This window comes from Oncorhynchus keta, chromosome 35 (assembly GCF_023373465.1).
Source record: "Oncorhynchus keta strain PuntledgeMale-10-30-2019 chromosome 35, Oket_V2, whole genome shotgun sequence".
In the NCBI taxonomy this organism is placed as follows: Eukaryota; Metazoa; Chordata; class Actinopteri; order Salmoniformes; family Salmonidae; genus Oncorhynchus; species Oncorhynchus keta.
The window spans coordinates 66,218,036-66,236,772 of record NC_068455.1 but is presented as its reverse complement, the minus strand read 5'-3'; the positions used below and the strand labels follow the sequence as shown (position 1 = coordinate 66,236,772).

General features: G+C 44.8%; 1 protein-coding gene and 1 long non-coding RNA gene across 3 annotated transcripts; both read left to right on the top strand.

The window, feature by feature from the left end:
• Positions 1-1,386: 1,386 nt before the first annotated feature.
• Positions 1,387-9,949, top strand: LOC118368869 (low-density lipoprotein receptor-related protein 10-like). Of its 2 annotated transcripts, none has more exons than XM_035753318.2 (10): positions 1,387-1,510; positions 2,265-2,470; positions 2,655-2,687; positions 3,311-3,455; positions 3,825-4,015; positions 4,217-4,863; positions 5,100-5,539; positions 6,122-6,316; positions 6,512-6,641; positions 7,805-9,949. In XM_035753318.2, exons 2-10 carry the CDS (start codon positions 2,422-2,424, stop codon positions 8,234-8,236), a joined length of 2,262 nt encoding a protein of 753 aa, XP_035609211.2. In that variant the 5' UTR covers positions 1,387-1,510; positions 2,265-2,421; the 3' UTR covers positions 8,237-9,949. The 2 variants fall into 2 exon arrangements, with proteins under 2 accessions (XP_035609211.2, XP_035609213.2); XM_035753320.2 differs by lacking the exon at positions 1,387-1,510 and adding an exon at positions 1,561-1,907.
• A 5,004-nt stretch (positions 9,950-14,953) lies between these two features.
• Positions 14,954-17,588, top strand: LOC127916083 (uncharacterized). Its single transcript, XR_008093311.1, has 3 exons — positions 14,954-17,008; positions 17,073-17,249; positions 17,309-17,588. It is a non-coding gene; the product is annotated as an uncharacterized LOC127916083 (long non-coding RNA).
• The last annotated feature ends 1,149 nt before the right edge of the window (positions 17,589-18,737 follow it).

Sequence of the window (18,737 nt, the reverse complement as noted above, 5' to 3'; positions counted from 1 at the left end):
CTGGACCTTTTTTGGTTTTGTCTTTCTGAGATTTACTCTCAGGGCCCAGGTCTGAAAGAATCTGTGCAGAAGTTCCAGGTGCTGCTGTAGGTCCTCCTTGGTGGGGGACAGAAGCACCAGATCATAAGCAAACTGTAGACATTTGACTTCAGATTCTATTAGGGTGAGGCCGGTGCTGCAGACTGTTCTAGTGCCCTCACCAATTTGTTGATGTATATGTTGAAGAGGGTGGGACTTAAGCTGCATCCCTGTCTCACCCCCGGTCTGTGGAAAGAAATGTGTTTTTTTTTAAACAATTTTGACCACACACTTGTTTGTGTACATGGATTTTATGATGTCATATGTATATCCCCCAACACCACTTTCCATCAATTTGTATAGCAGGCCCTCATGCCAAATTGAGTCGAAAGCTTTTTTGAAATCAACAAGGTATGAGAGGACTTTGCCTTTGATTTGGTTTGTTTGTTTGTCAATTAGGGTGTGCAGGGTGAATACATGGTCTGTTGTACGGTAATTTGGTAAAAAGCCAATTTGACATTTGCTCAGTACATTGTTTTCACTGAGGAATGTATCCGAGTCTGCTGTTAATGATAATTCAGAGGATTTTCCCAAGGTTGCTGTTGACGCATATCCCTCGGTAGTTATTGGGGTCAAATTTGTCTCCACTTTTGTGGATTGGGGTGATCAGTCCTTGGTTCCAAATATTGGGGAAGATGCCAGAGCTGCGGTTGATGTTAAAGAGTTCAACATCATAAAAATTACAAAAATTGAGTGAGGGAATTGAGATAAAGAGAGAGAGGAAGTTCCTCCCTCTTCCAGATGTGATGCCTATTTCAGTGAGGTAAAGAAACAGCTGTAGACTCTGCGGCTGTATAAATATGAACATTCATTAATCATAATAAATGAAAACAATAGCCCAGGATAATGTAAACTGTCAAAAAGAACGACAAGAAGTTAGGCAGACAATTCACTATTCATTTAATTTCCATCCCCGTTGTCTCAGCCCCTTGCCAAAATGCATCAACAATGAATGCAGCATGTTACCTTTCTGATTATACAACCACTAATGTTAATGCAAAGAATGTTACATTGTATCAGATGCAATGCCGACAGCTCTAATAAAAGACCCCTAAGATTTGATCATATCATTAGCCTACTCTATTCTGACACCTGGTGGTGAAACATTATCACATTAATTCACACCATTAAACTCCATAGCAAAGACATTGTGAATAGAGGGACCAAGTAACAAACAATGATGGTTAAATATAAATCAGAGAAAAATACCCGTGACAATGATTTGTTTGTTTGGAGTTTGAGGCGCTGCTGTGACAGCCCAAGCCCCTCGCAACGCCCCCGCTCTCGCCTGGACAGCCGCTAGTGATAAACGCCGTAAGAAATAACAGCGCCATCTGCTGGCAGTAGCGCTACATCCTCTCATGTCACTCAACTAAAACAATACGGAAGTTGCACAGAACTCTGCCTGTCAACAAGAAAGACGACAGAAAGGGTAAGGTTGCTAATTTAGTTGTTACAGGCATTTATATACATCATGTATCGCTGTTTGTAATGTATATGTTCACCAGGGTGTTTGTAGGTATATTTGAATGCTTTTTATCGCGTGGCACGTTCAGGAAACGTTACAAGGAAGAAGTTAGTTAAGTTAGCATTAGCATGCTAGCCGCATAATACAGACAGGACGAGAGAGCGAAGCAGCTGCTGCTTTACCCTTCCTCTTCAAGGAAGTTTGCGGGGCGAGGATCCAGGAGGCCTAGATAAGTCTGGTGTGAATTATTTCAGCTCACCTGGAGTTAAAATGGCATAGAAAAGCATTTTTGTGTTTAGGATAATGATTTTTGTGGTTAGGATAATGATTTTTTGTGGTTAGGATAAGGATTGGCTTGCTGGTAAGTCATCGCTACAACAACGTCATTAGGTAGCGAGGCAGGAAATTGATGTGTATGTGTTCTCGAAACAAATAGATCGGCATAACCTCAACAGTGTTTAGCTAGCTAAACCGAACTACCTTAAATGCCTTGCTGTCATATCTAAAGGCTAAGGCGAGTACATTCTGTATGTTGTTTGAAAGTAATTCCCTCCAACTCCTGTAACAATATAGCCTGGTCCCAGATCACTCTTATGGTCTTTTTGTGTGTGAGGGGGGTGACATTGGCCATAGGAGTTGACATCACAAACAGATCTGGGACCACGCTAGTTAAAATAACCGTTTATGTTGAATAGGTTTTATCTTTTTATTTTCTTAGATTGTCTTCCTGAAAGACAAGTCAGCGACGATGGGGTCATTCTGCAAGGAGGACTGAGGGATCTGACCTAGATGTTTTCCTATCCTACTTTTCTTTCTTTTCAACTTTTCTTTCTCTTTCATGAGCACCTGTATTTCAGAGGAGCACTATCATCAGCATGACTGCCTCTTTCAACCTTTGTGTCCTCAACGTTTTGTTTGTAACTGGTGAGTTTTATTATGAATGCGTGTGTCAGAAGATGTCAAGACACCATGGTACTTTAGGGCATACAACTATTGCAGTGTGTAGCTAGTTTCAACTGTCAACTGCACCACATACAAATACCAGTCAGATCTTAAGTAAGGCCCTGTTCAGACCTGCATAACTCCAGTTTTTCCTGTTGATTCACAGCCTACAGCAGCCTGGAGCTGGCCTCCAGTACTGGTAAGATAACTACCACCCCAACTCTTACAAATGCCTCTGTTCATTTTATCAAAGGGACCTGTCTGTCTCTCACCTGTCTCATACTACTTCACAGGTATGTCTTATCAACAAAGCAGGTGTGGCAGTCTAAACAGTAATTGTAAGAATCAGTTGTGGCACCACCCGTTCTGTCACATTTTTGTGACGCTCAAATATTGAAATGCTTTTTGTCTTGTTGATACTACTGGGATTCCTCTAGACAGGGCATATACCAATATTATGAGTTGGCTAACTCAAGGTTATGAAGAGAAGGTCCTGCTAATATTCCCTTTGAATAAGTGCAAACTCTGTTGGAAGTGCACTACAGCTCCATTATTTTTTAGCTGTGCCTGATGTGGTTTTGGTTTGGTGTGCATGTTGTGGTATAGTGCATGGTGTCTCAACAGTTTCAGCACCAAGCCATTGCATTTATCAGGGTCATATTTAGTAGGGCACACCGCAGCAAGAAGTTTTTGAAACAGAAAGCTAAAATCTGAATTTTTATTGGACAAGTTTAGGTAGCACCTGCCTATTTCACTCCTGTTTTCTCCCTAATGAACATAACCCAGGAGTCTAAAGTATTGCACTGTCCTTCTCTCTCCCAGCTCATTGTGGACAATCTCCCCAAGTCCTGGAAGCTCCGAGGGGAGAGATCAGAAGCTCCGTCCACCACAGCTGGTCCTACCGCCCACGGCCGTTCAACTGTAGTTGGATTATCAAGGCACACGTAGGAGAGCCCGTTATCCTCAGGTAATGTCTGCCCACTCACTGTCTTATCCCCCAAGGGGCTTATTCGGTGGGGCAGGGTGCAACGTTTGTCCCTAAACTACCTCCAGTCTTTAACTGGGTAGATCTGAAGGGATTGGGTAGGTGTTAGAAATAGGATGGAAATTCCATCAAGACTCTCAGTGGACAAGATGACACTACTAATATGTTGTTTAATGATACTTATCCAATGCTTTCAGATTGACAGTTCATCAGGGGCAGGGAGTAGAGGTTGTGACTGGACCTCAGAAAGGTCACATCATGAGAAGAACATGGCTTCATAGCCAAGTCATTTGGTTTTTGATCGTTTGCTCACTGCTTGTTTGTATCTCTTTTCACCTGTCGTTCTTTTAGTTTCTCCCAGTTTTCTACACGCTGTAAGAAGGAATGGGTCTCGGTGACATCATCAACTGGCAAGCCCATTACCTTTTGTGGTTCCGACCTGCCAAAGCCCATGGAGTTGATGGGGGGGAACATTACAGTGACGCACCACTTCCTGCCACACTTATTCCCCGTCTCTGCGTTCTGCCTGGGCTACATCAGAGGTATGGTGGCAGGATTTCATGCCACTTGTTAATCATGAGGAAGGACATAGTAAACTAGTATTAACCATATTTGAGGACCAGGAATTACAATATAGCTAAAAGGAATATAAACTCTCCTCCCTCTCCCACCATTTCTCCCTGTTCATCTCTCTTGGTCTCTCTCCCACTCTGCTCTTTCACTCTCTCTCTCTCTCTCTCTAGACTCTGGTGAATGTCCGGTGGTGGACTTTGAGTGTTTGGGCGGGCGCTGCCTGCCCCTGTCCTGGCGCTGTAACGGCCAGACAGAGTGTCTGGGTGAAGGGATGGGGCTGGGAACAGATGAGCAGGAATGTGACGGAGAGATCGAGATCCAGGATCCTGAGCACGACAAAGTAGTGGTAACCACCACCACACCAGAGTCCTACATAGAGAGAGAGAGGGAGGGGGAGACAGGAAGAGAGAAGAGCGGGGGGAGGGATTGGGAAACGGCACCGGTTGAGGTGGAGAAAGAGGAGAAGGAAGTAGAGGAGGATGGGGACTACACCAAGGTAAAGGAGCCAGATAATCCTATGGAGGACTACTGGGAGTTCCTGCCTCGTCAACTCCCCAGCCCCCAGCCTCACAGAGCCCACCCCAGTCCCGGTGTGACCCAGGCCCCCATCGAGTGGCCATGTGGCGGCCTCCTCCAAACCTTCTATGGGACGTTCGCCCCTCCTTCCATCAAGGGCCCCCCTCTGTTCTGTGTGTGGACCCTGGACCCCCAGGACTCCAGGCCTCTGAAGCTGGACCTGCAGCTGCTGGAATTGGGGCCTGGAGACACGGTCACTATCACCAACAGACAGCAGGGCACTGGGGAACTCATCAAAACTGTAAGTGTTAGTGGATCTGGGTATGTGTTTAATAGAAGTTTCCCCTAACAGACTGATACAGGGTCATATATTTTTGTATTCCACTAGGATCGGGAGTAGGGTTGTCTGATCCTAGATCTGTGGTTAAAACCAACTTCTACCTCTGGAATTTGTCATCTGTCACGATACTGTCCAGTTCTGTTACCCAAGTTATTTTACTCAATCTAATCACCCTGTCCCTTTTCCTCTCTGAATAGATCACCAGCGAGTCCAGCTACAAGGCCATCCAGGTTGAGTCCCGGACTGGCCTTCTCTCCCTGACCTATCACACGCTTCCCGGCTCGGAGGGGCTGGGCTTCAACGCCACCTACCGTGTCGGGGGCTACTGCCCCCCCTGGGAGGGTAAATGTGGGGGTGCCGCAGGGGGCTGCTACACCCAGGAACAGAAGTGTGACGGGCGCTGGGACTGTCCTGAGACTGGGCATGATGAGGCGGGATGCAGGGGGTGTCCCAGGGACCAGTTTGCTTGCGGAGGGGTGGGGCAGCGGGCGGTGCTGGCGGGTCATAACTTCATCGGGCGTCCGGTGTGCTTCCCTGCCAAGGAGAGGTGTAACTACCAGCTGTACTGTGCTGACGGGAGCGACGAAAAAGACTGTACCATATGTCAACCTGGGACCTTCCACTGCGACAGCAATAGGTAGGGAATAGGGCTGTGTGTTTTTTGACATGTGTGTGTGTGTGCACCCATTACTGTTTGATATGTGTGTGTGCACCCATTACTGTATGATATTTAGTTTGATATGTGTGTGTGTGCACCCATTACTGTTTGATATGTGTGTGTGTGCACCCATTACTGTATGATATTTAGTTTGATATGTGTGTGTGTGCACCCATTACTGTATGATATTTAGTTTGATATGTGTGTGTGTGCACCCATTGCTGTATGATATTTAGTTTGATATGTGTGTGTGCACCCATTACTGTATGATATTTAGTTTGATATGTGTGTGTGTGCACCCATTACTGTATGATATTTAGTTTGATATGTGTGTGTGTGCACCCATTACTGTATGATATTTAGTTTGATATGTGTGTGTGTGTGTGTGTGTGTGTGTGCACCCATTACTGTATGATATGTGTGTGTGTGTGCACCCATTACTGTATGATATTTAGTTTGATATGTGTGTGTGCACCCATTACTGTATGATATTTAGTTTGATGTGTGTTTTTGGGTGTTTGTGAGAAATCTCCATCCTGACGGTGTGTGTCTCTTCCCCAGGTGTGTGTTTGAGAGCTGGAGTTGTGACGGCCAGGTGGACTGTAAGGACGGGACAGACGAGATGAACTGCACCATGACCCTGCCTCGAAAGGTCATCACCGCGGCAACCGTGGGCAGCCTGGTCTGTGGGCTGCTGCTGGTCATCGCTATGGGCTGCACCTGCAAGCTCTACTCACTGCGGACCCGAGAATACAGGTACCCCTTATTCACTTCACACCTCAGCTTTACGCCTGTTGATGCTTCACCAAAATACACAAAAACATCACCACAAATGATCTTGATCTGTGTCCAGAATACAAAGAAATATCTCTGTCCAAACCAACGTTTATTGTGTTTGACCTGACCCCCTTGTATGTGTTGAGATGTTTTTACCTTGTTTCTCTCCTGCAGTATGTTTGCCCCAATCAGCCGCCAGGAGGCGGAGCTAATCCAGCAGCAGGCCCCTCCCTCCTATGGTCAATTGATCGCCCAGGGCATCATCCCTCCAGTGGAGGACTTCCCCACGGAGAACCCCAATGAGGTGAGCGCACAGGTCTAGAATCAGCTAACCCTCTCCCAATCCTCATCCTAACCATTAATGGGGAAAATGCTAAACTGACATTGGATCAGAAACTAAAGGCAACTGTGTCCCTCTGTGATTAGAGCACAATGAATGGAAGTCCTCAAACAACTGACAACTTGAGATACTTCCATTCTTGGGTGTCCTTCCTTTACAAGGGAATCCTCCACTAACTTACAGTCGATTTGAAAGGTCCTCAGTACATCCCTATGTCCTCTGACTCTTCACCACTAGCCTTGTTTATCCTACTACCTACCAGCTTCACTGAATCACTCCATTATTATCAGGCTGTAGTATGGCGGCAGCATGCACTACTACATAAATACTGTTCTTAGATCAGGGGCAACCTCATCCTACTCTTAACGGGAGAGGAGAGACCCACTCAGATCATATCAATGCTCCTTCATAATATGAATAGCCTATTCACATATTCAAATTGGATTTGTATTGGATTTAGAAATGAAATTACTTCACTCCATTGGTTGCTTTACTATACTAGTGCATCCCGTTAACCTACAGTAGATTGGAACTCATCTGGCTCTTCAATAGACTCGACCACTTACCAGAGGCACTCAGAAAGTTCAGTCAGACCCTCCTGAATGACTCCATTATACTCAGGCTGAATCAGGCTGTAGTATGGCAGCAGCAGGAGGGTGTAATCTCATAGATTTGAGTTACACTGGGGCCTGCAGGAGTACTGATCTAGGATCAGTCTAGCCTTCAAGATCAAAATTAATAGTATTATATGTCCAGGGGGGACCTGATCCTAGAGCTGTGTGACAGCAATAGCAGGAGTGTGATCTGATAGATTGAGTTACACCAGACAACACAATGGAGCCCCTCACTACACCATAGTTTGATTAACTGCTGCAGACAGCTGAAGGAGGGAAAGAGGGTTAGCTAAAACAATATGCTCTCTGTGTTCAATATTGTAGCTTTGTTTAATGGTCCCCTCAAAGAGTGATCTAATTCAAATAATAAAGTCATTATCATTTCATGATGGTAAGTCATTTTATTAGTATAGCACTCTTTAAATACAACTGAAATCTCAAGGTGGTTCTTTTTTTCTTGTGCTCTTTCTTCTCTACTTATCTTTTTCTCTCTCTCCTCTCTCGCTCTATCAGTCTTCCTCTCTTTCTCTGAGAGGTTTTCTCCAGCTTCTCAGACAGGATACTTCTAACTCTCCACGACGCCGACGCCGTCCCCGATTCATCCGCCGGGCTGTCCGTCGCATGCGGAGATGGGGCCTAATCCCCAGATCCGCCTCCAGGCCCTCCCAGCCATCCAGCTCTGCCCCCCAGCTGACAGATGCCCCCTCTACTGGTGTGGATCCCAGTCAATCAACTCCCGCCACCACCTCATTGGCTGTGGAAGCCGTCAATCTGCCATTGCCACAGAAACTAGGCTTGCTCCCACAGACAGTGCAGTACCAGCCACCACCACCCCCCCACTTCCTTCCTCCACCCACTCTACTCCCTCCACCCATTGTCTCTACTCCAGCTACCCCCCAGAGCCCTCCAGTGGCTGTCCCCCCACCCCCAGCAGCCCCTCCCTAGCCTCTCTCTTCCACTCTTTGGGGCGCACTATCTCTCGCTTCCGCTCCTCCCCTTCCTCCTCCTCCCCCACCAACTCACTGCCCCTCTCCACATCCCCCTCTTTCTCTTCCTCCTCTTTGGAGGACGAGGTGCTACTTATCCCCCTCTCTGAGGACACAACCCCAGAGGACGACGTGCCCCTGCTTACACTCGACCCCTGACTTGATCCAACACCCCTTCCCTAAATGATGACTAAAGCACAGGAGCACTGCAAGGCTCCCTGTCTCTCTCTCTCTGTGTTGGTCTGGTGCCTTGGAATTGCATTTGAACTAACTAAAGGAATCTAATATTCAATGCTTTTATGTTATTGAGTGTGGAAACTCCTAGAGAAAGTGTGTGTATTTGTGTGTGTGTGTGTGTGTGTGTAGTGTATTTGTGTGTTGGATGTGCACTTATCCAGATATAGTCTGAAAGAGGTGAAATTTGCACAGAAAATCTCCCCCTCATGATCTAATTTAAGCAATGAGGCACCTCTGGAGTTTGTGGTATATGGCTAATATACCACTGCTAAGGGCTGTTCTTATGCAGGACGCAACAAGTGCCTGGATCCAGCCCTTAGCCGTGGTATATTAGCCATATGCCACAAACCCCAGAGGTTCATTATTGCTATTATAAACTGGTTACCAACGTAATTACAGCAGTAGAAATAAATGTTTTGTCATACACGTGGTATACAGTCTGATATACCATGGCTTTCAGCCAATCACTAATCAGGGGTCAAAACCACCCGGTTTCTAATATATAATTTACTGTCAAGTGAATGATTGGTTTTAGCACGTGAAAGAGTTCATGTCTTTGTGTGACAGCATATGTGTGAATGCATAAGTAAGTGTGAGCATATGAGGGCCAGTGTAAGGATATGTAGATGTCCTGTGTAGACACTATCCCATGTATAGTTCTCATCTCCCATCTAAGTGCCTTTACAGAAGCTTGCTACAGTTGATGAATTTGAATGATGACACACATACTGTACACACTGTCCCAAATATGTGGACAAAAAGGAACACCCACCTTCTCACGCACAGACTGTGTTTTATATTGCTTTCATAATGGATAAATTGCATGTCAATTCTGCAAGCTGGCAATAATTTTTGGGGACCCTCCTGGTTAGTGTACGTATGGCATAACTGACATGTATAGTTTCGTATGCACTTGCAAGTGTGATGTATGAATGTTTTATAATGTAGTTCTCTAGTAGACAAATTGTGTCTCGGCTCACAAGACAATCTCTCTTGGTGCCTGAGGTTGGGTTAGACCTGTGAAGTGCACAACCACACACAGAAAGATGAGGCCCCCAGGGCCCACGGTCACAACAACCCCGACTTAAATTCTCAGCCCTTTGTGAATGGAATCCACTCTACCACGCTTTCACGCAGTGAACATATAGCAAATTAAGAGACTTTCTAGTCTGCCATTTTTACATCGTATCTTTTATTAGTTTTTCCGCTTTTATCCTCCAGAAATGTACTTTAAAAAAAATCTTAAATTGTTGTTCTGTTTGCCTGGGTTGTACTGAATGTATTCAATTAAACATAGTGGTTGGAGGATGATGATATGTTTAAAACTTGCAATGTAGTGATAAAGGTTGGAGAGGGAGATTTTACTAGGGTCTATTTCACTGTACATAGCAAAGATGTGGACAAATCCACAGAGATTAAACCATTTGCACTTTTACTTGGACTCTAGCTTTTATTGTGTTTAAGAAAGAGAGAGAGAATGTGTGAATGGAATAAAAAGCCAGTCTTAGGAAAAGCAGAGAAGAGGTGGCATATTTCGATGAGGTCATCAGTGCCATTGTTCTCTGTCTCCTGGGAATGTATCAAAGACATGTGACATCCATTTCTCCAGAAGGCCCCTGGGGTCCCATGACAATTCAAGTGGATTAAATACCTGGGTGTCAAAGGAAGAGGGACAGACCAGTGCAAAGGAATGGTTGTGACCTTTGAAGAACTAGAAGAAGAGTGAAGGGAGTCGGGGGGCAACTATGTGCATTAGTGACCATTAGTGACCAAGTGGACTGTGAAAATGCAGTAGTTGGCCAGAGATATGGATTTCTCTCCAAAATCACTGAATGACTCCATTATCATCAGGCAACTCTTAACGGGAGAGGAGAGAACCACTCATAGACCCTGTCAATGCTCTTATCTTTCCCCCCAATTCATTTAGGATTCTCTTGGAGCCTGTCATATATCTACAGATGATGTCAAGGGAGGCTGCAGAGGGGAGGACGGCTCACAATAAGGGCCAGAACGGAGCAAATGGAATGGCATCAAACACAGAGAAACCATGTAAAAACCATGTGTTTGATGTATTTGATACCATGCCACCTATTCCACTCCAACCATTACCACAAGCCCGCCTCCCCAATTAAGGTGCCACCAACCTCCTGTGGCTGATGTCATACTGACGTCACTCCTATAGATCCCATTTCTTTCATCTCTCCCCCAGATGTGACTCCTATGGAGGGGCTATGATTATGGCTTCACCCCTCTCCCTCAGCAGGCCATGGGTGTGGATGATGGTGGTGGTGGGCATATGGCTCCCTGGTGCTCTAGAGAAATGTATCTTTGATGAGGTTCAGCAGTCAGTCACAGTGGTCACCACACCCACTGATCAACATGGACATCACCCTAAAATCACTGGGCCACAAACTCACAAGTTCACAGAGGATACATATGAATCTAGAAGTCAGACTCACCCTGGAGACGCACCTTCACCTCAACATCCTCCACCCCAGAGACACAACAGAAAGCTCAGAGAGATGGCTCCACCCACACACCCTGCACAGCCAATCAGGATCCACACCTGGGTTCAGCGGGAGAGCCCTGCCCTGTCTCGCGTGGAGAGAGAGAGAGAGACTGGAGCTAGCTGTCAGGGAGGCTGTTGGCATCGTGTCCAGCTTACTGTCAGGTTAACAAGCCACCAGTGTCTTTGTTGTTGTTTAGTTACTGTTGATTGACTGTATGATCGTATTATGTGTATGATTGGTTTTGTTAATGAATGTTAGTGTTATTTTGTGTCATTGTATGTTAGTGAGCGTGTTGATATGTGTTAATGGTGGTGATAATTTCTAAAATATCTGTCGTCTGTTGCTCAGCAGAGACATCAACAAGTACTGTGAATTCATTTGGGGGCGGCAGGGTAGCCTCGTGGTTAGAGCGTTGGACTAGTAACCGGAAGGTTGCAAGTTCAGACCCCCCGAGCTGACAAGTTACAAATCTGTCGTTCTGCCCCTGAACAGGCAGTTAACCCACTGTTCCTAGGCCGTCATTGAAAATAAGAATTTGTTCTTCACTGACTTGCCTAGTTAAATAAAGGTAAAATAAATAAATAAAATAAAATCTGGAGGAACGCCAGCACTGCCAACAGGCCTGACTTATATAAAGTCTTGTCTAAGAATTCTGTACTTTATATCTTCTTATCTACTACTATAGCGTACCACAGTATAAGTCATAATACCTATAAATCCTAGCGGTCAAACAAGGAAATGGTTCCAATAGTTTTTCCACCATACATTTTTGAAACACTTAAAATAAGGGCTGTGTTGCGTGTAGGCTTACCCTGGTGTGACGTTTTGATAACTGTATAAATCTCTTTAGGACAAGGTGACATTTAAATAGCCCCAAAATTAAATGCGAATTAGCTGCTAATGTGGCTATCATCCAGAACTACAATGCCCGTCTCCAGATTCACGTCACTCCAGGGCCATGATGATCTGGACGAGACTGCTGAATCGAGGCAAAGGTAAGAATCTATTGATTAACTATCTAATGTTAGCTAAATTTATTCATGAATAAGTTGGCTACATTTCTTTAAATTGACAATTGACAAAATACCTGTTTAGCAAAGGTGTCAGCTAAAGATGATGTGCAGGAGCTTGCAGGGATTTATAGTCTTGCATGATGTCTACTTTGATGCTAATTAGCACTTTTGAATCTGACAGTAAATATATTGATAAAAGTCCCCTTGTCCGAGAGAGATTTACATGGTTATCACAACGCCAGGTTAAGCCTTCGTTTTCTAAAATTCCCCATGGGAAAAATAAATGGTGGAAAAACGATTGGAACAATTTCCCTGTTTTTCTGTATAACACTCTGTGACATCTGCTGATGTAAAAAGGGCTTTATAAATACATTTGTTTGATTGATTGATGGTTTGACTGGTAGGATTTATGGGTATTATGACACCTCCACTGTGGAGCTCTATTGACCCCTGAATGATCTCAACCAATCAAAGCTTTCCATTTCGGCGTGGAAACCCCAGAGGGAAAGTGGAGAGCGCAAGGGCTGAGGGGGTAAAAATAACGTGTTTGGACTGCAGCCCTGGTCTCTACTGACCCTGAGCCGGGAGGACCACTTGAGAACCTGGTATGGACTGACCCTGCCATCTATACTCACATTCTATTATACCCTATCCTTAACCCTATTAGCTAAACGTTCCTCTAACCCTGACCTTAACCCTTTAACCTAACTCCTAATCTTAACCCTAACCCCTTACCCCTAGCCTTGATAACGTTAGCCAGCTAGCTAACGTTAGCCACCTAGCCACAATTTGTAAGATATCATATGTTTCGCAAATTCATAACATATTGTATGTTTAGCAAATTCGTAACATATAATGCGAATTGTAATTCGTAACATATCATACTAAATGGAGTGTCTCGGAGTTACATATTCCACAAGGTCGTAGGAATTGTACGTAGAGCTCCAAGACATGATTGTGTCGAGGTACAGATCTGGGGAAGGGTTCCAAAAAATGTCTGCAGCATTGAAGGTCCTCAGAACACAGTGGCCTCCATCATTCTTAAATGGAAGCAGTTTGGAACAACCAAGACTCTTCCTAGAGCTGGCCGCCCTGCCAAACTGAGCAATCAGGGGAGAAGGGCCTTGGTCAGGGAGGTGACCAAGAACCCCATGGTCACTCTGATAGAGCTCCAGATTCCTCTGTGGAGATGGGAGAACCTTCCAGAAGAACTCTACCAATCAGGCCTTTATGGTAGAGTGGCCAGATAGAAGCCACTCCTCAGTAAAAGGCACATGACAGCCCACTTGGAGTTTGCCAAAAGGCACCTAAAGGACTCTCAGACCATGATAAACAAGACTCTCTGGTCTGATAAAACCAAGATTGAACTCTTTGGCCTGAATGCCAAGCATCACATCTGGAGGAAACCTGGCACCGTCCGTACGGTGAAGCATGGTGGTGGCAGCATCTGCTGTGGGGATGTTTTACAGCAGCAGGGACTGGGAGACTAGTCAGGATCAAGGGAAAGATGAACGGAGAAAAGTACAGAGAGATGCTTGATGAAAACCTGCTCCAGAGCTCTGACTCGGGTGAAGTTTCACCTTCCAACAGGACAACGACCCTGAGCACACAGCCAAGACAACACAGGAGTGGCTTCGGGACGAGTCTCTGAATGTCCCTGAGTGGCCCAGCCAGAGCCCGGACTTGAACCCAATCGAACAGCTCTGTAGAGATGCTCCCCATCCAACCTGACAGAGCTTGAGAGGATCTGCAGAGAAGAATGGGAGAAACTCCCCAAATACAGGTGTGCCAAGCTTGTAGCGTCATACCCAAAAAGACTGGAATTGCTGCCAAAGGTTCTTCAACAAAGTACTGAGTATAGAGTCACTTTTTTGTGTCATTATTACCAGTTCAGATTTAAGTACAACTTTTGTATGACTTAAGCCTTTAGTGAGAGGTCTAATGCTTTAATATTTAATACTTTATACCGCTACATACATAGTGTTACTAGTGTTACTTTAACTGTAGCTAGGTCATCACTTTGGGTAGCCTCAAAGCATTTGATTTTCCCTTACATGAAGTCTATAGGAAAATAGCAGTAAGATGTTTTTGAGAGAATGTATGTATATCTGGTTTGTGTCTGTAGTAAGTTTAATGTGTGTATCCTTTGTGTGCTTGTAGGTGAGGGAGGAATGTTTGGATCGCTGTCGTCCTGTCATGACAACTTCTCCTCTTTCTGCTGCATGGGCAGGTAGTGTATTCTGACACAGCCTGGGACTGAGGAGAGAGTGAGATGTATGTTTATATGAATATCCCACTCATCATTCCTTACAGCCAACAGTTTCTCCATTCCTCAATGTTTTCTATATCTGTTCAAAATCAAATCAAATCAATTTTATTTATATAGCCCTTCGTACATCAGCTGATATCTTAAAGTGCTGTACAGAAACCCAGCCTAAAACCCCAAACAGCAAGCAATGCAGGTGTAGAAGAACGGTGGCTAGGAAAAATTCCCTAGAAAGGCCAAACCTAGGAGGAAACCTAGAGGAACCAGGTTATGTGGGGTCAGTCCTCTTCTGGCTGTGCCGGGTGGAGATTATAACAGAACATGGCCAAGATGTTCAAATGTTCATAAATGACCAGCATGGTCAAATAATAATAATCACTGGCAGAACAGTTGAAACTGGAGCAGCAGCACGGCGAGGTGGACTGGGGACAGCAAGGAGTCATCATGCCAGGTAGTCCTGAGGCATGGTCCTCGGGCTCAGGTCCTCCGAGAGAGAGAAAGAGAGAATTAGAGAGAGAGCACACTTAAATTCACACAGGACACCGGATAGGAAAGGAGAAGTACTCCAGATATAACAAACTGACCCTAGCCCCCCGACACATAAACTACTGCAGCATAAATACTGGAGGCTGAGACAGGAGGTGTCAGGAGACACTGTGGCCCCATCCGATGATACCCCCGGACAGGGCCAAACAGGAACGATATAACCCCACCTACTTTGCCAAAGCACAGCCCCCACACCACTAGAGGGATATCTTCAACCACCAACTTACCATCCTGAGACAAGGCCGAGTATAGCCCACAAAGATCTCCGCCACGGCACAACCCAAGGGTTGTGTTCTGTTCCTCTATCTCACTCTCTGTCTAACTTGTGTTCTCTGTGTGACTTGTGTTGTCTGTCTGTGGTTTAGGGTGTCATTATCTCCACCTCCACAACGGGGAGTGCCAGACTTTTCTGGATAGTGTCTTATTTATAAACCTCTGATAAACAGGGTGAGTCTTCTGGTCTCATTCACTTTGTTTTATCTCTATCCTGTCCTCACTTCTGTTCTGACAATCTTTCATATTCTCTTTCCTTCTCCTCATTGTCTCTCCATATCCTCTCTTCTTTCTCTTCCCACCCCCCACTCTTCTCACTGTGTTTTCCTGTAGACTGAGTGTTGGAAAGAGGACAATGAGAGAGAGACTGTAAAAGAGGACTGGAGTGTAGAGATTTACCGTTTAGACAGATGATGCTTCTTTTCTAACCTGAGCAGGGAGGTCAGTGTGTGTTTTTGTGTGCAAGTACATATTCTTGTGAAAAAGTGTATGAAAGTGACACACACCCATTATTTTATTTTCTCTGTCAGAATGTCATCCTCTCTGTCAGAATGTCATCCTCTCTGTCAGAATGTCATCCTCTCTGTCAGAAAGTCATCCTCTCTGTCAGAAAGTCATCCTCTCTGTCAGAATGTCATCCTCTCTGTCAGAATGTCATCCTCTCTGTCAGAAAGTCATCCTCTCTGTCAGAATGTCATCCTCTCTGTCAGAATGTCTCCCTCTCTGTCAGAATGTCATCCTCTCTGTCAGAATGTCATCCTCTCTGTCAGAATGTCATCCTCTCTGTCAGAATGTCTCCCTCTCTGTCAGAATGTCATCCTCTCTGTCAGAATGTCATCCTCTCTGTCAGAAAGTCATCCTCTCTGTCAGAATGTCATCCTCTCTGTCAGAATGTCTCCCTCTCTGTCAGAATGTCATCCTCTCTGTCAGAATGTCACCCTCTCTGTCAGAATGTCTCCCTCTCTGTCAGAATGTCTCCCTCTCTGTCAGAATGTCATCCTCTCTGTCAGAATGTCTCCCCCTCTGTCAGTGACTCTGTAGTGGGTTGTTGTTGAATGCCCAGGCAGGGGTTTCACGCATCCCAAAAATCTGAGGGGGCACAAAGTAGGGGGTAGTCCAGAGGGGGGTTAAATTGGAGAATATTGTATTTAAAAATACATTATGTATATTCTGCATATCTAAGCATACCTCTTGAGCTGCCTGTATCCTCCTGACTGGTGGAATGTGAGTTTTGAGTATATTTAGCTATTGCTTGCTTTTCTGAAGTATACAAACATTGCCAGCCAGCATGCCAGATAAGATCATTAGACAAGCTAGCTACTCTAATTTGATTGATGGGCTGAAATGGCTTGTCGGTAGCTGCTTTTAGCAACGCTAGGAATTACACATTTATATAGCATTTCTTGGAATTAGATTGCAAAAAAAACATAATAGTTCCCCTGGATGCGAGAAGTTACAATTACATTTCAATTTACTCTGTTGATTGTCTTTAGGCTTGCTCCTTATGGGAACTTGAGACAAAAACATCTAATGGAACATATAATTAAACAAAATTTTGAAGACCCATACAGTTTCTCTTGCTTTTTTTGCAGGTATGGCGCATTGGCAGGACTTTTATTTTAACATGAGGTAAGAGGAGAAGAAGTGGGTCTACAAATCAAATAAAAATAGAATCAAATGTTATTTGTCACATGCTTCGTAAATACAGGTGTAGACTAACAGTGAAATACCTACTTATGGGTCATTTCCCAACAATGCAGAGTTAAAGATAAAAAATATAAATAGTAACACAAATAATAAATTTATAATGAATAACAATAACAAGTAAAAACAACATGGCTATATACAGGAAGTACCTGTACTGAGTCGATGTGCAGGGGTACGAGGTAATAACATGGCTATATACAGGAAGTACCAGTACTGAGTCGATGTGCAGGGGGAGTACCAGAGGTAATAACATGGCTATATACAGTGAGTACCAGTACTGAGTCGATGTGCAGGGGTACGAGGTAATAACATGGCTATATACAGTGAGTACCAGTACTGAGTCGATGTGCAGGGGTACGAGGTAATAACATGGCTATATACAGTGAGTACCAGTACTGAGTCGATGTGCAGGGGTACGAGGTAATAACATGGCTATATACAGTGAGTACCAGTACTGAGTCGATGTGCAGGGGTATGAGGTAATAACATGGTTATATACTGGGAGTACCAGTACTGAGTCGATGTGCAGGGGTACGAGGTAATAACATGGCTATATACAGTGAGTACCAGTACTGAGTCGATGTGCAGGGGTACGAGGTAATAACATGGCTATATACAGGGAGTACCAGTACTGAGTCGATGTGCAGGGGTACGAGGTAATAACATGGCTATATACAGGGAGTACCAGTACTGAGTCGATGTGCAGGGGTACGAGGTAATAACATGGCTATATACAGGGAGTACCAGTACTGAGTCGATGTGCAGGGGTACGAGGTAATAACATGGCTATATACAGGGAGTACCAGTACTGAGTCGATGTGCAGGGGTACGAGGTAATAACATGGCTATATACAGGGAGTACCAGTACTGAGTCGATGTGCAGGGGTACGAGGTAATAACATGGCTATATACAGGGAGTACCAGTACTGAGTCGATGTGCAGGGGTACGAGGTAATAACATGGCTATATACAGGGAGTACCAGTACTGAGTCGATGTGCAGGGGTACGAGGTAATAACATGGCTATATACAGTGAGTACCAGTACTGAGTCGATGTGCAGGGGTATGAGGTAATAACATGGTTATATACAGGGAGTACCAGTACTGAGTCGATGTGCAGTGGTACGAGGTAATAACATGGCTATATACAGGGAGTACCAGTACTGAGTCGATGTGAGGGGGAACGAGGGGTCGAACAGACCCACGTTTGGAAAGTCTGTTTAATTGATGTTCTGTTAGATGTTTTTTCCTGCGTGAGGACCAACCCTATGGTTGGAAGAGAAAGTTGAAATGTAACTGTATTTCACTTCTGGCTTTCGGCGGACTATTCTGTTTTTTTTGCAAGCTAATAGCAATGCTATTGTGTAAATAGGCTACTAGCGTTGCTAAAAGCAGCTAGCTTCTTAACTAGTTATCAGGTTGGAAACATACCTGGGCTAGCTGAAGTCAACTTCTTAAAATTGCTAGGTGGCTAGTAATATTACAGAGAAACAACAAAAACATGGAATTATTATGACATTTTCTTACAGGACAAATCTGAGGAGGCACATGCCCCTGTGCTCCTTATGGGCATGACGCCTCTGGAAACAGGTGTACTGGGCTAAACAGGTATTGGATACAGGTGTCTGCCTCTGAATGGATGGACGACCCAGGGTGGGGGGCACCATTGAGTTAACTTTGAGTTTGATGAGCTTGGATGACTCTTTAACCTCAGTGATACGACCTTTCTACTCTGATTCTTGACATTAATGAATGAATTCATTGATTCAGGTGACAGGATACAGGGCTTTAGTGTTCTGTCCTCACAAGAGGTTGTGTCATTACTTTGACATTGACCTGTCAACCAACAACCTGACCCCTTCCTCTCCAGCTTCCTCAACAACAGGCCCCGTGACTGCTGAGAAGTAAG

Excerpts from the sequence above, each read along its gene's own strand:
- LOC118368869 (XM_035753318.2), top strand. The coding sequence starts at position 2,422 with ATGACTGCCTCTTTCAACCTTTGTGTCCTCAACGTTTTGTTTGTAACT. Across the intron at positions 2,471-2,654 it reads CAACGTTTTGTTTGTAACTG|CCTACAGCAGCCTGGAGCTG; the intron begins GTGAGTTTTATT and ends GTTGATTCACAG. Across the intron at positions 6,642-7,804 it reads CCACGGAGAACCCCAATGAG|TCTTCCTCTCTTTCTCTGAG; the intron begins GTGAGCGCACAG and ends TCGCTCTATCAG.